The following is a 13,889-nucleotide window of genomic DNA, read 5'->3' on the forward strand; positions in this document are numbered from 1 at the left end:
CGTCCCCATATCCCTGGGAGCTTTTTAGGGGATCCCTTTTCTGTCTCTCACTCTCTCACTCTCCCTGTGTCCCGCTGTGCTGTGGGCTAAATTTTCCCATTGTTGTACTAAACATGGGCACTGCTCACGGAAGGCGTGGGGTGCGTTGTTATGCTGCTAGCATATTTGCCACCCAATATCTTCCTGGAAGAGGCATTGAATGGCTGGGAAGAGCAGTAGTAAAAAATACACCCAGAACGTTCAGGATCTAACACGCCCGTGGGCTTTGGTAGCCCCCGAAGATACAGATCTTACCGCTTTGTGTATCGCGGACGATGACGATGTCAGCCCGTGTTCACGATGATGATGATGACGATGGGCAACACCTACAGTGTGTTTTGATGGTGTGGTTGACATCCCGCCGTGAGCACATCTTCATCGGCACGTCACGTTTAGGCGTCCGCAACGCGTGTGCGTGTTTCCGAGCATCGCGGTGTGTCTAACATTTTCACACATCCTAGTGCGACACAGCGAGCGACCACAGCGAACCACACGACCACGGGTTCAAACTTGTTACGGGAAATCACCTCAACGTGATTCCTGTTGTCAAATCGTTTCCTGTTTTGGGTGGGATGTTTTATTCATTGAACCTGACAGTGGGGACGCGTGGAACATTGGGATATTAGGAGTTTGAGTTCTGCGCAAGAAAAGCTTTTTTTTATCCGGAACTTTGGATTCAATGTGTGAATATCTCACAAAAGACGCTGGGATGTCTTGGAATATTCGCAATCGACCTTGTCTTCCTGCAATCGAAGCGTTAGTTCCGCAACTATGAGCTCTCCGTTACCGTGCGCAATGCTTCCCAGGAACTGGAACTGGTCCCGTTTCTTCCCAGCTAAACGGCTTCCCCGGGGTCGGTAAATGAAGGTATTACCGGAAAAGATATAAATCTCGTTCACTTAAAAGCACATCTCGAGGTCGTGCTGGAAGTAGCTTTCCCCCATCTCCTCTGCCTGTCCGTACAGGTTAGTTGGTTGGTCGAAATGGAATTCCACTCTCTCCCACCGAAAACCTGTACCAAGTCAGGGCCAAGAATTTGGAGCGACGGGCGGCATCGGCTCAGTGCCGTGCCATCATCATTTGCGTCGTTTTCGCTTCATTCTTCCTCCGTCTCCCGTTTTAACTCGTTGCCTAATGGCGTAATGACCCATAATTTCCATCGAAAATGGACATAAATCACATTCCCCCGCACGTTCGTGTGTGTGTGCGGTGGGGGGGGGGGGGGGGGGGGGTGGGGGAGGGTGCCGCAAAAATCGTTCGCCCGCCCGCGCTACCTGGGCAAATTTTGGGAGAGCGCATTCTCCTTGTAGAGCTCCTGATGGGGAGCGAGATCATTGCAATTACGCAATCGTGTGGCCTTACCATTGGGAATAAGGGCGCACGATGGCCACCTGCGTGGGTACCGCTAAGCCACCGACGGGACCGGACCTCCGAGAACTTCACCCACTAACCGTGGACCATCTTCATCTCTGCCATCGGTCGTAATCGCTATCATTATCAGCCTCGTTAAAACTCCCACAGTTGCTTTTCTGGGAAAGGTTTTGCCACCGGAGAGCTGGAGCAGGGAGGTGTGTTGGTGGTTTGTTCCGAAAATTATTTCAATTTTAATCTAAACGGCCCAGCAATGTAGGTGTCAGAGGGACGGAGAGTTGGTTCCGGCGAACTGTTGTTACATTCCCGCCGTTGTGGGTGAAATTTTGGATAAATCACAAAACCTCAAAGTACATACTAATTGGCACCTCTAAGTCTGTCACTTGAGGGAGCATTCAGGCAAACTTCCTGCCTTCCTCCACACATCCGGGAAGTCCCAAAGACTCGGAGAGAGAGAGAGAGAAATTGAGACAAAACCAGAGACATCATCGTATCAAGACTTCGTAGAAGGTTGAGCGCAACGCGCGCTTCGGGCATGAAGTGCGGGCACCGCTCGAATGATGGACAGAGAAAACCAAAATAAAAGCCCATCCATTTACATAAACAAATGATAAACATAACCATTATCATAAATACATACTGGCTATCGGGACGCATTGTTCACTGCGAGGGAGAAGCGCAGGGAGTGTGCGGCAATAAGTAGACGGATGATCTTCAATTCTCCGAAGTCCGGGCCTTCGGGCTACTCTTTCGATTAATATGCAATGTTGCTACATCTATTCAAAAACCGATCCGTACAGAAACGAAGAACCTGAACGGGGCGGACGGCAAACCTGAAGAAACTAACGACACCACTGACAGGCATCAACATAAGCATACATATGCCACTTCCCAGTCGGGTAGTAAGCGAGGGCGCAAATATTTATGCGCCAGGGAATGGGCAAACGAAGCCGAAGCAGCAGCAGCAGCAGCAGCAGCAGCAGGACCTTGGCCACGGTAGCCAACGCCGTGGGCAAACTAACCGCACGCACGCTGGGAGGAAATTGTAAACCAAGCAGACTCTGGAATCTTTGGACCAAAAAAAAGGCTTACAAACAGCTGCGTTTGGAGCTGCTTTATTTTCTTTGCAGAGGCTCTACGGAGGTGCCTTTTTTATTTATTTGAAAGCCTGGCCAACCCGGTTTCGCTTGCGGATGACTCTCGATGCTCGAAAAGCCAGCAGGGGCCCGAAATGAACATTTTCTTTTATTGACACGCTAATAGAATCAATTAACACAACCCACCACCGGCACCAAGTCCTTCCGTTTTTTTGATCCGGGGTATTGAGGTAAAGGGAATCCACACCTTTCGGGAGTGAGGCATTTATTTATGTTTACTTTTAGCGTCTCGTTACTAGCGACTCCTCACAGGACAGGAAGGGAGTCGTGAATGGAGATTTTTTTCTGTGTGCGGTTCACTCTATCTTGCTGAAGAAATCTATTTGAATGAAACCCATGCCTCAAAGAGAGAGAGAGAGAAAGGGCAGAGGCGAGAAGGCATCAAAGAATGGATGCTATTTACAGTATTTCATTGCGGAGGAGAAATTCCGAGAAGCTTTGCTCAATTTGGAGAAAATCGGCTTATTAACAGCTGATAGAGGGCGCTGTTTACGCGTTGGTTGTGACGCGTTGTTGGCTTTGAAGCCTGCTCCGAGCGTGAGAAACGTGTACATTGCTTGAGTTTTGGATGTAATGTGTGCAATATCGACACGATAATTGAACGGTAATGAGTTGCAACGGTGTAGAAATGGGTGCTTTTACACTTTTCTTTTAGTTTTCTATTGTTGTTATTGAGAAGCGCTTCGATACAATACAATGTTTGTCAGAACATGTCTTCACTCTTCTACCTAAACGCTGCTACACCCGAGATAGCAGGTCCTTCAACCTCACAATGCCCGTCTTTTATCCGTCGATTTACGACGCCAGAAATAATCATCCAACACACTCAACCAGACCGACCAGACCGCTTTTTCCGCGCGCTGCTCTCCATCCAATAATCGGCTTTCAGCGTCATCAAACATTAGCACCATGAAGCTCCAGGTTCTTTCCGCTCTTTTTTTACGATTGTCAGTAATTACGAGCGAGGGATGGTTTAGTTTTGGTTGGACTTCAGCACCTCACCCGCTCCCAAAAACAATATCACATAATTTTCCCGATTACAGACTGGAAACTTTCCCTCCGGAAGGTTCAGGTTCTGCGCGCACACACACACTCTGTTACTGACAGTGGCAAAAAAACAACACCACCACCATCAAACCGCTAAGAGGCTTAACAAGAATGCGAAGAAGCTTTATGGTATTTTCGTCCCAAAGCTTACCGTGTGTGAAGAGCTGTGTGTTCGTAAATTGATCCTTCTAAATTTTAATCCTCCATCATTTGCCTTCATTATCGGGCCAAACCCCGGCAAAGAATGCATCTGACCGTGTGTCCGGCTCTGATGGTGGTTTGCAAAATCAGTCCTGCCAAATCCCACGGAATCGCTTTCCACAACGCTCATGGAGATGAAGTGTCACTGGAGGCTATATTTCAACCGGCACACCGGCAATGGATTATTTGCATTTTTCATCCCGGCTGGCCGTAAATATGGGCATAATTAATATGCTATCGATCGTTCGGAACGCGCAACGGCAACGAGCATATTTGACGACGATGATTACTTGGTCCCCGGAGCGCCATAAATTCGTCCCCAGCGCTTCTGATCTCCGATCTCCGTGCAGAGAGAGAGCACGATTCAGCAATCTCAAACTCTTCCGACGACACCGTCCAAACGCGGAATGGTGCAAAGTGTGATCGGTCAAATGGATAAGACACCTGGATCTGTTTGTGTTTGCGAGAGAAGGCATTTTTCTGGCGGAACGAGCCAGTTAATTAGGCGGACTGGAGGGGCCGAGGAAAATCCCCCCCCAAGAAAGAGGTGTAAAGTGGGCGGTTTATAGGTGGGTTTATCTGTTGGAGTTGGATCTACCAAAAAGAGCCTCACCGAAATTCGGGTTTGTCTGTGACCCGAGATGAAATTAATTCCTTTCTACCTTCTCTCACACTGAGCTCGGGCTTAGAAGAAGGGTACAAGACAGATGTCAAACGTGGTTGCGATCACTATCGGGGAAGATGGGGAGCTACCTTTGGGGGCTTTTGAGAAGATGTCCCAAAAACTGGCCGCTTCCTATCGCGAATGGCGTAGGATATCCGGCCTTTTGTTGGACTAACGTGGCTAGAGCACACACAAAAAAAGTGGAAAATAATCCGACATGCCAGTACGGCGGTGGAAAAAAGGGTACCTTCCATCAAGATAAAGCGAGCATAATTCTTTGCGCAGGTATTTCTTCGAGGCTTATCTTGCTGGTGTCAAGTTTTCATCGGGAACGCAGGTTTTTTGTTTAAACCGAATCGCGGGATCGTTGTCCAACAAAACATGTTGCCAACGGAGGCGTGTAAAACAGCCCAACGACCCTACGAATAAGTTCCATTCCACGCGTTAATGTTAAAAGTAAATTCTGGTGGCAACTAGCCGCAAGAGACACATCGGTGTGTAACATCCAGCAAGGGCTAATGGAACACGGCTACCGTTGTGTTGTTTCGACTGCAAACAATTGACTCCCATTCTGAAAGAGATTTCATTTCCCTCCCTCAAACAATTCCCCCAAACATTCCGACTAGAAAGCTTAACGCTTGGAATGGCTCGCCGGTGCCTAGGCACGCATGGCAAAGTCTAAATGGATTTTTTTGAATTCAATCTCCCAAACGGAACTCTCCACACACTCCTGGCACACCAAATTACACCGATAAACATTAGCCTAATCGTGTTTGGTGAAAATGGGCTTCTCGTCCCCGCGACCAACGGCTGCCTCGGATCCGTTCCACTTCGCGGTCACTGCTGCCGTCGACGGGTGGTGGGGAACTGGTTATTAAGCTTCCAAACGCCTTCGCCCGACCCTCTGTACTGGGCGGCCTCTAAAGGTGCCTTTTGGTGAATGGGACGGGAAATATTTTGACAGTTATGTGATAGTTATGTGTAGCCGTGGTCATCTCCATCGCCGTCTTCTTTCTAGGAGCGAAGAGGTTTTTTTTTCTCTCGTTCTTCAGCTTCTGCTTATCGGCAACATTTAATCAAACCACACAGAGAGTGACACAGCGCAAAGTGAATTGGAATCATTTATCTTCTCTTTTTTTTCACTTCGTCCCACCACAGCTACAGGCGGAAACACCGTGTTTGATGTTTGATCTTGTATTCAATTGTAGAGCTGAGAATTGAAGATGGGGTTCGCTTCTGGAGCGCTTTCTCAAAAAAGTACCCTGAGGGACTCATAGACAGCGAACTGCTGGAGCAATTTCTTAAGCCGGGAATAATTTAGAGATAATTACTAAACGCACCGCCTACATCCCACTGCTGAAGACTTCATTTCGTTGAACATCCACCTCATTTCCAATCGAAAATGAAGTCCACGATGCACTGCAAACCTTTTGAATTATCATAATTTTATCATTAGACGCACCCACGGACTAGCTTTGTTTTTCTTCCACTGCTGACTTCAAATTAATCGACCGCATGCTTCTGGAGCCCGCTGAAAGATGCACCTTTTCTAGCCTCGCCGGGGAGAAAATGAAGGCAAGAGTGGCATTACAATGACTGATTTTGTTGGGTCCCTGGCTGGGACTATCTCTGCGAGCGATCTTCCTCTCCAGGTGACTTCTTCATCATTATCGGAACCCAAACAGAGAGCAAAAAACAAAACCAAAAGCGCACACCTGGGGACGACCCTGGGTGCAATTAATCATTTTAACGAGCATGATGATTTAATTAGGTGCCTTTAAGAATAAGTGGTCCTGGTCGGGCGAAAAAAGGGGTAACCGAAGACCGAAACTCGACCAAAACGATAAAAGAAAAGTCAAACATTAGAGGGGGTGGTGTGTCACACAGTGCCTTGTGGATTGATTGATGTTGCAGCTGGCGATGAGGCGTTTCCGCGACCGTTCCGCTGCACTGTAGGTGGCCTCATTTGACTCCGAGTTTTCTCTCTGCCCATTCTATCCTCCGTCACACGCATTCAGGTCGTGTCAACCGGTATGGATTATCGCGATAAGTCTCCTAGCCCCTAGAAATAGACAACAACGTCGCGATGTGTTGGTCGAAGTACGCCCACGATGCATCGTCACGTGTATGTAGGCGGACGTGTGTATGCCGCACAGCTCTATCGCAATCCGCTGCAGAAAGATGCATTTTTCAACATCACCATCACACGCACACTTAACACACGGTGAATGATGTTTTGTCATTCGTGTTGCTGGATTGCTGAAATCCGTGTGTCACTCACTCAACAGTCGCACGTGACAGCACACGCTTTTACGGTGGGGCGCGTTGGTGGCTGGCTGGTTTTACTCAACTCACCACTTTAGGTTTAACCTTTTTTTCCCTCTCCAAAACCATTTAACATACTTTTAACCCCGTTCTTCTTTCATTTATACTCTATCACTAAAAAAAAAACGCAGACACAATCACAAAAAGCTGTAAATAACGAAATAGCGTGGTCGGTGGCGTGCCTTCCCTTTACCCTTAAGTCTCTAGGCCCTGGGACGACGGCCTATTATCAATTTTTATCACCCGAAAAGATTTCGGACGCATTAAGCCCAAATCAACTGAGCAAGGAAAGGGGGGGGGGAAAAGAAACATAACGAAGCATATGATGACTCCGCTTATGAATGGCGGTCGCTGTGTGTGTGTGTGCTGTGCCCGTCTTAAACCGTCGCGGGGCGGCCGCTGTGCGTTCCAGCATCCAGCCAGCAGCATCATCAGCCCGTCGCAATGACACCAGAACCATAAAAGAATTGATTTCTCGTAAATGCGCCAAGCGCGGTGCAATAAAACTCTAGCCTGTCGGTGTGTGCGCGCTAGTTATGCGGCCCCTCGGAGCGGGCCCCGAGACCCGGTAAGGGGGGTTAAGCGCAGCACGAAGTGGTGTCATATAAAAATATGATTTGATAATGGATCTGCCGTTCCGGCCGGCAACATCCATCATCCCGTGGCATGGGGACGGGAGGCCAGCATCCCATCATTCAGTTGGGGAGAGAAGAGAGACGCGAGAGAGAGAGAGAGAGAGAGAGAGAGAGAGAGAGACTAATTGATTTAGTAAAGCATCCACATGCTGTGTTGTGGTCGCCCAACTAGCCGGAAAGGGGTGGCTCTAGAACATGCGGGTTGTTGCGGTGGGGGAGAACTTTCTTAAAGGCAGCAGCAAGCGGGAGCAAAAACGAATTGAGCCCTGAGTGGATCTATAAAAGTTTTATGTCCCCCGGGAGCTGTTTTGCCGTTGTCGGTGGAGCACACGAGCGTTCTGGGTTTTTTTCTTTTTGGAATTAGTAGCTATGTTTCCAAGTCCGTTCGTTTGTTCACAACTTTCTTAAAATGTGTGATTCCTGTATTGCTTTTTTTTGTTTCAATCTTTGCAAAACTAACAACAACAAAATCACCACTAGAGTGCTATAAAACAAATGTTTTCCTGGAAAAAGGAAGTGACCAGCTTCTTCTACCAAACGCTCGTAAAATTAACGATAATTAAGCTCCGGGGCGGCATCGGCACTGGATGCGCAAAACCATTTAGCATTCCTTGAAATACTTAACGCAAGAAAAACGAGTTTTCTAACCATTTTTCCCCTCTCTGTTCTCTATTCCAGGTAAGCAACCGATGTCCATCTTGCTGCTGACAGATACCCAAACCAGATGCTATTCGGCTGCTCTTCCTAGTTCTGTGTGTTTCTGTGGAGTTCAATTCACTCAATCCAACTCGTTTTGCGCTTAAAGTTGATAACACACACTTTATTACGCCGATTACGCGTAAATCTCACTCAACCCCCTCGGTTAGGTCAAAAGGGTATGTTTGAGCTTTCCCTTCCCTGATATCCATCCCCTTGCAAACACCTCGCCCACCCAAACGCGATCACATTGGATCCGACGTACGCGAGCATCAGCGGCACGCTGCCGGCCGGTCAGCGGAATTCCGGCAAAATTTTCGCAAAATTCAAACACATGAACTATCCATTTTTCCGTAAATCTGAAGGTGTGTATCTGAACAAATGTTTCTCGCTCTGTTTTGTAGTGCTAGCCTGTTTGTCTGTGTGTCTGTGTGTGTGTGCCTGTGTATGTATTTTAGGAGAGTGTGTGTGTGTACGTGTGCAGTAATGATAGTTGTATTTGGAGCTCCCTCGAAAATTGATGATTTATGCGCGTTATCGATGGTGTTTCAAAAGGGTAGCACATTCGATTGCCTTCCACTTAATGGGGTATGAATGCCAAATTTAATGCTGAAATTCCGAACGCTAATGAAGTAGCTCGAATGCGCAAACTAGCTCGTTTGAAAGCTTCCCTTGAGTGAGAGAGAGAGAGAGCAAGGAGGATCTATAATGAGCTGTATTTAATAATCAGCCCTTTAATGCATGGGCATATATTTCCCTACTGGAATGGGTTTGAAGCCAGTTTTTCTCGTTAGCAGTAACAGCAGTTGCTGCAGGATATTGTTGATCTACGACTGACGCTACCTGGGACGCGCTCGTTGTTGCGCAAGGTAAACCACACTCTATATATATGCAGCTCATTACCATTGCAATAGGCTTAGTCTATTCGCCCATGCAGAAGAAGACGCCCACAAGGGACGTGCTCCAAGATTTGCTGCACCTTTCAATTCCATCCCAGAGGATAGGATGTAAACAAAAGAGTTGAAGAACAAGGTACGTTCTTGAAGAGTACCTTCCCTATCTCATCCATCCAATCGATTTGGTACGGCACGGTGGAACTCAATTATCTCGCAGCAAACGCAGCTCCAACAGGACGCCGTATGCGAGATTGATGCCAAAACATCAAAACCTGGCCCGAGATTCCCGCGCAGAAGAGACAGAACGCGCGCCTAAGCGAACATGCCGTTTTATTTATGCTGATGACGATGTAAATATTCCATTTTTGCGCTCCAGAACTGCGCCAGCAAATCCTCGCTTCGACAGTCCATTAGTAAAGACGACTTTATGTCGTCGAACGGCAGCAGAAGAGGAAGGGCAAAAGACACTGGGCGAAACAGTGCGCCCGCGTCCATTTACGCGCAGGCGGCCATAATTTTTCGCTGAGCACTACCACCACCATGCTCCCCGGGTGTCCCCTTATGCCAGCTCCAGAGGTACTGCCAAGGGTGGCAGTAGAAAATGGCACTCATTAATCAAGCGCCGCGAAGTTCATCAGCGGATATAGTGGCGAGGGACATCAACCATCGTGCGGCGTCTGCGTTGCGTATGCGAATTCGCGTACTTTATTTGCTGGCGTCACTCAACGCGGCGAGGGCAATAAGTTTCCGTTTTCTGTCTGGTACGGTGGCGGCAACCCACACTCGCTGCGCGTGTGTACTCTTTTCAACAACAGAAAAGAAGAGGCACATGGCGAGAGGGAGAAGAAGTGTGCTCAGCCCACTTCAGCGACAATTTATTTGATTGAGAGAATTGATTATTACGAGATAATGGAATCATATGTGAGTGGTTCTGGATTTAATGTAAACATTTGTCAACATGTACCGGCAGTGTTCGGAATGCGGAACATTCGATGCATTCTTTTTTTGGGTGGCTCTCGGGAACTTGCTGAGCCTTTGCCACTAAATCAAGGAGAGGTAAAGAAGAGAACACAACAATTCCCAAACCATTGATGCATGCAAGCTCCCGGCGAAACGTTCGCTTCGTTTCTTTGCCGATTTCGATTTTCGGGGTCCATAATTCTATTTACTCTCCTGATTGCACCGTATAATAATGCAATATAGCGGACTGAGCGACAATCCCGAGTGGGTTGGATGTTCGTTTTGCCTTCTTTCCGCTATGTATGACACAGAATGGGACGATTCGATTTTTGCAAAATAAAACCTCGCTCGCGTACCTCCAAGTACGCTCGACTAGCTCTCGCTGCTAGCGGCTGCTTGGAGAACCAAAAACAAAAGCGAAACGAAACTCTGTATCTAGCATCGTCTTTCGCTTCGGAGCGCTCGAATTGGGTGATCATCCGATTCCCAATCTGGCAAACAATCATCAAGATAAATCGTTAGCCCGAGCCGGAGCAGAGCGTTGGTTTGATTTCTGTGCACTTTGTCTTTGCCAGCTTGCTCTAAAAAGGGCTCTGGTTGGTTGGTTGGTTGGGAGAACCCAGTGCGAGTGGTGTTGTAAGATGTTGCTGAAAATCTGCTACCAAGATGCTGATTGCTGCAAACGAAGAGGAAGAGATACGACAACGTACCAACGTGGCGTCGTCCTAGTTTCCGGAACCGACCGTACCAGTGTGTCCCTCCGGAAAGGAGCGTTGCTCTCGTTGGTACAGTATTTATCACGGACGTCAACACGATGGATCAATATGTGGATGTGGCATGGTATTCGGTTGGAGAATGGGGAAATTTACTACAACAAAAGATGAAATATTTCAACGATCCTGCCCAATATCCCCCTGTTTTTCCTGTCCAGCAAATCGACGTTGGCGTCGTCGTTGTCGCAGTAGCGAGTTTAAATGCAATCGGTACCCACACACACTGGACATATCCCTGGTTCGTGCTACTGGAGGGAGCGAACGCTATTTGTGCAAACCGTGGCGTACCCGGTCGTCGTCGTCCAACGTCGTCAACTGTGATTTTGTATGGCACTCTCCTTCTACGCTTCCTTCTGCTGTTTGTTGTGCTGTGTTTGCTGCTAAACACCCTCCTTGTGTCCTGATGGTGCTTCCTCATGGTCGCTTCCAACCAGAGCTGCCACCAGAAGCACGGCAGGAGCGATCGTTTGCGAACCGTTTGCATCAAGTGGCTGCAGATACAAAAAAAAAACATCTTTCGACTATCAGCTGTATGGTGTGTGTCTCTGTGTCTGCTGGAGTGCTGCTTTCAACACACGACCATATACAGAATAAAAAACGGTGCAACAGGAATGGCAGGCTAGGAATTTGAAACCGTACAAAAATGGTTGGGGGACGACAACACCCGTGTATGCGGGCGACGTAGATAAATATATTTGTTTACCTCAAAGCGTCTGCAAAGCGTCTCTTTCTCTTTTGGTTCGAACACAGCCAGGGCCCGATACAAAAAGACGCACCAACAGCAGACGGTGGCAGATAGCATGGACCCTGTGAGCAAGCGAGTGAGTCGTCCGCAATCGTAGAGTTACCCCCACACTTCGATTCCTGCTCCAGTTTTGGGCAACCAGAAGTCACCGGCGACTTGGCGACTCTTCCGCGCCGCGTCTTGCAAGAGACTTCCTGTAAACTGCCTGCGGTGAATTGTTTGCCCCGACAAAGCCGAAGATCTAGCAGCACAGCAAGGAGGAGCGTGCAAGTTGTCTACAAGTGTGCTCCATAGAAGGAGCTGCTGCTGATTGGCCTCCGGATGTCGACTGCATCCGTTTCGTACGCTTCGTACACTGGGGTTTTGCTACCAGCAGCAGCAGCATCTACGGAATGCATAATAAAACATTTTTGGGATCGATCTTTGGGAAAATTTAAATATTGTCTTTACAATGTCGCCCGCACTGTCGGGGCCAGAATTGGTGCGGAGCAACTGCGATCGAAGATGCCGCCATGTTTAGAGCGCAACTGTCAAAATACGGTAGCGCTGATGGCATTGTTATGTCACCGCAGTTCAAGTGGTAGCGGCTGTGCTTAGCGAGTGAGAAAGGGAGATAAAGCACAACAAACTGTCTGGCGTGTTGGTATTTGGCTTCGGTGGTGCTACAAATAATGTGACAACGCGAGGTTGCCACTTAATTATACTACCAACTAGTGCAGTGTGGTCTGCAGTTAGTAGTGCCGAGGGAAGCATCTCTCCCACACAGGAATGGAAGAAGTAATGGGGAGGATCCGAAAGATGAGTCCGTTTTGTTGACCGTTTATGCATTAATTTCGTTATCGTAGCCAACCCTGTCGGATCTGCTTGATGTGCTCCGAATCGGCCGGCTTTCTGCTCAATTGGAGCTCCAGTCAGCCAGTGGAGTGGTCGAATTTAATCAGCATACAAACACCAACACACACAAGCGCGCCCACTTGAGCGCCAGTTGCTTCTCTTTTCACAGCCGCCTAAAGGCTGCTTGCCGGCGCGAGGCTTAAAAGCTCGCTGTTAATAATATGTTTATCTAAATGGGCACTTCCAGTGATTTAGCACGTTTGAATCACCATTGCTCATCGTCCTCCCTTCGGGTGGTTCGAGTGCTATGGGTGTGTTGGAACTCGCACTGGAGGACCTCCGAAACACCATCTGTGGTTCAAACACAGTCCTAACCCGCTGCAGATGGGGTAGAGCATAACGTGCCTTTTTTATTAATTCTCACCCTTTGGCACTCTCTTGGAGCTCTAGCTGTACGCATCGAGCTGTGAAGTAGCTCTGCCGGCCACCACCTTTGCGTAGATTATCGTGGGTTGATCATGGGGTCGCTGCGGAGCGTTTGAATTTCTCACGGCACCTTCTATTCCATCGGCAAATAAAGAAGGCAGCAATATGCACACGCAGGCCCCGATCGAAGTATGCGAACCATTCATACCGAATACAGGCCAATGCGGGCCGGGGCTCGTATCGGGCGGCTGGGATCGAGACTATTTTTATGGCTCTGCCAGCATCAAAGCCACTCCCGGCGTTGGTAGCGCTATGGAAGTGCGGTAAGCCCATTTATGTTAGACCCTAAGACGGGGGGTTTGGGGTGATCTCCCGCCCAGTGCGGCATCAAACAAACCCATCCCCGATTTCTTTACGGGGTTCAATAAACATGCTGCTTGGAAGTGGTTTGCTTGCTTCTTTGGAAACCATGCACACGGTGTTTTGCTTCCTTTTCTGGGAGCCCTCTTGTCCCAACATGGGCAAAACGGGCATTAGAGACCACCGCCGCCGCAGTTGCTCCACGGTGCACACGGTGACAGTTGTGCAGCGATTCATCTGCCAGTTTTCTCGCACAACTGTCACTCCGTGTGCAATCTGATGTGTATGTGTCCTCCCGTTCATTAAGCTCCCATCAGGGAGGATGTTTGCAAAATGGCAGCCGGCTCGCGGTGAAACGGCTAAACCACAACCAAATCCCGATCAATCGATCTTGATTGCCGATTGGATGGATTGGCTTTAAATGAGCGATTGATTGAACGTCCACGTCCTGGAATTCGGCATTGTTAACTTGTACGACATTCAGGGACCTGAGGCCTACCTGTAGTTGGGATGGTAATTAAAATGGACACTAACCTGTAGGGAAATCAATCTTCAAACTAGCCCCTGTACTGTTGATGTATCGTAATCCTACCTTCAGTGGAAGGAAGACATTGACGTTGTACGGTTCATAAACTCATCTCCCAAGCAATTAGTGCACCAAATGACGAAATCGGGTGACGGTCAGTCGGTCGTGCTCGGATGTCCTCCTACTGACCCCTTTGCGTTCGTTCCGGACATTGTACTAATTAATCATACCGTT

At 48.4% G+C, this 13,889-nt stretch overlaps 1 protein-coding gene across 8 annotated transcripts in view; it reads left to right on the forward strand.

Moving 5' to 3' along the window:
- The window catches only part of LOC1269465 (teneurin-m), a 515,515-nt gene that overhangs the window by 371,333 nt on the left and 130,293 nt on the right, over positions 1-13,889 (forward strand). Inside the window, exon 2 of one of the 8 annotated variants that reach the window (XM_061655801.1) lies at positions 8,118-8,500. The exons of the other annotated variants lie outside the window; for them this stretch is intronic. Within the exon in view, the coding sequence (XP_061511785.1) occupies positions 8,470-8,500 (31 nt within the window). The 5' untranslated portion in view covers positions 8,118-8,469. The remainder of the gene's footprint in view (positions 1-8,117; positions 8,501-13,889) is intronic. 8 annotated transcript variants of the gene reach the window in all.

The sequence above is a fragment of the Anopheles gambiae genome, chromosome 3, assembly GCF_943734735.2.
Source record: "Anopheles gambiae chromosome 3, idAnoGambNW_F1_1, whole genome shotgun sequence".
Taxonomy (NCBI): domain Eukaryota; kingdom Metazoa; phylum Arthropoda; class Insecta; order Diptera; family Culicidae; genus Anopheles; species Anopheles gambiae.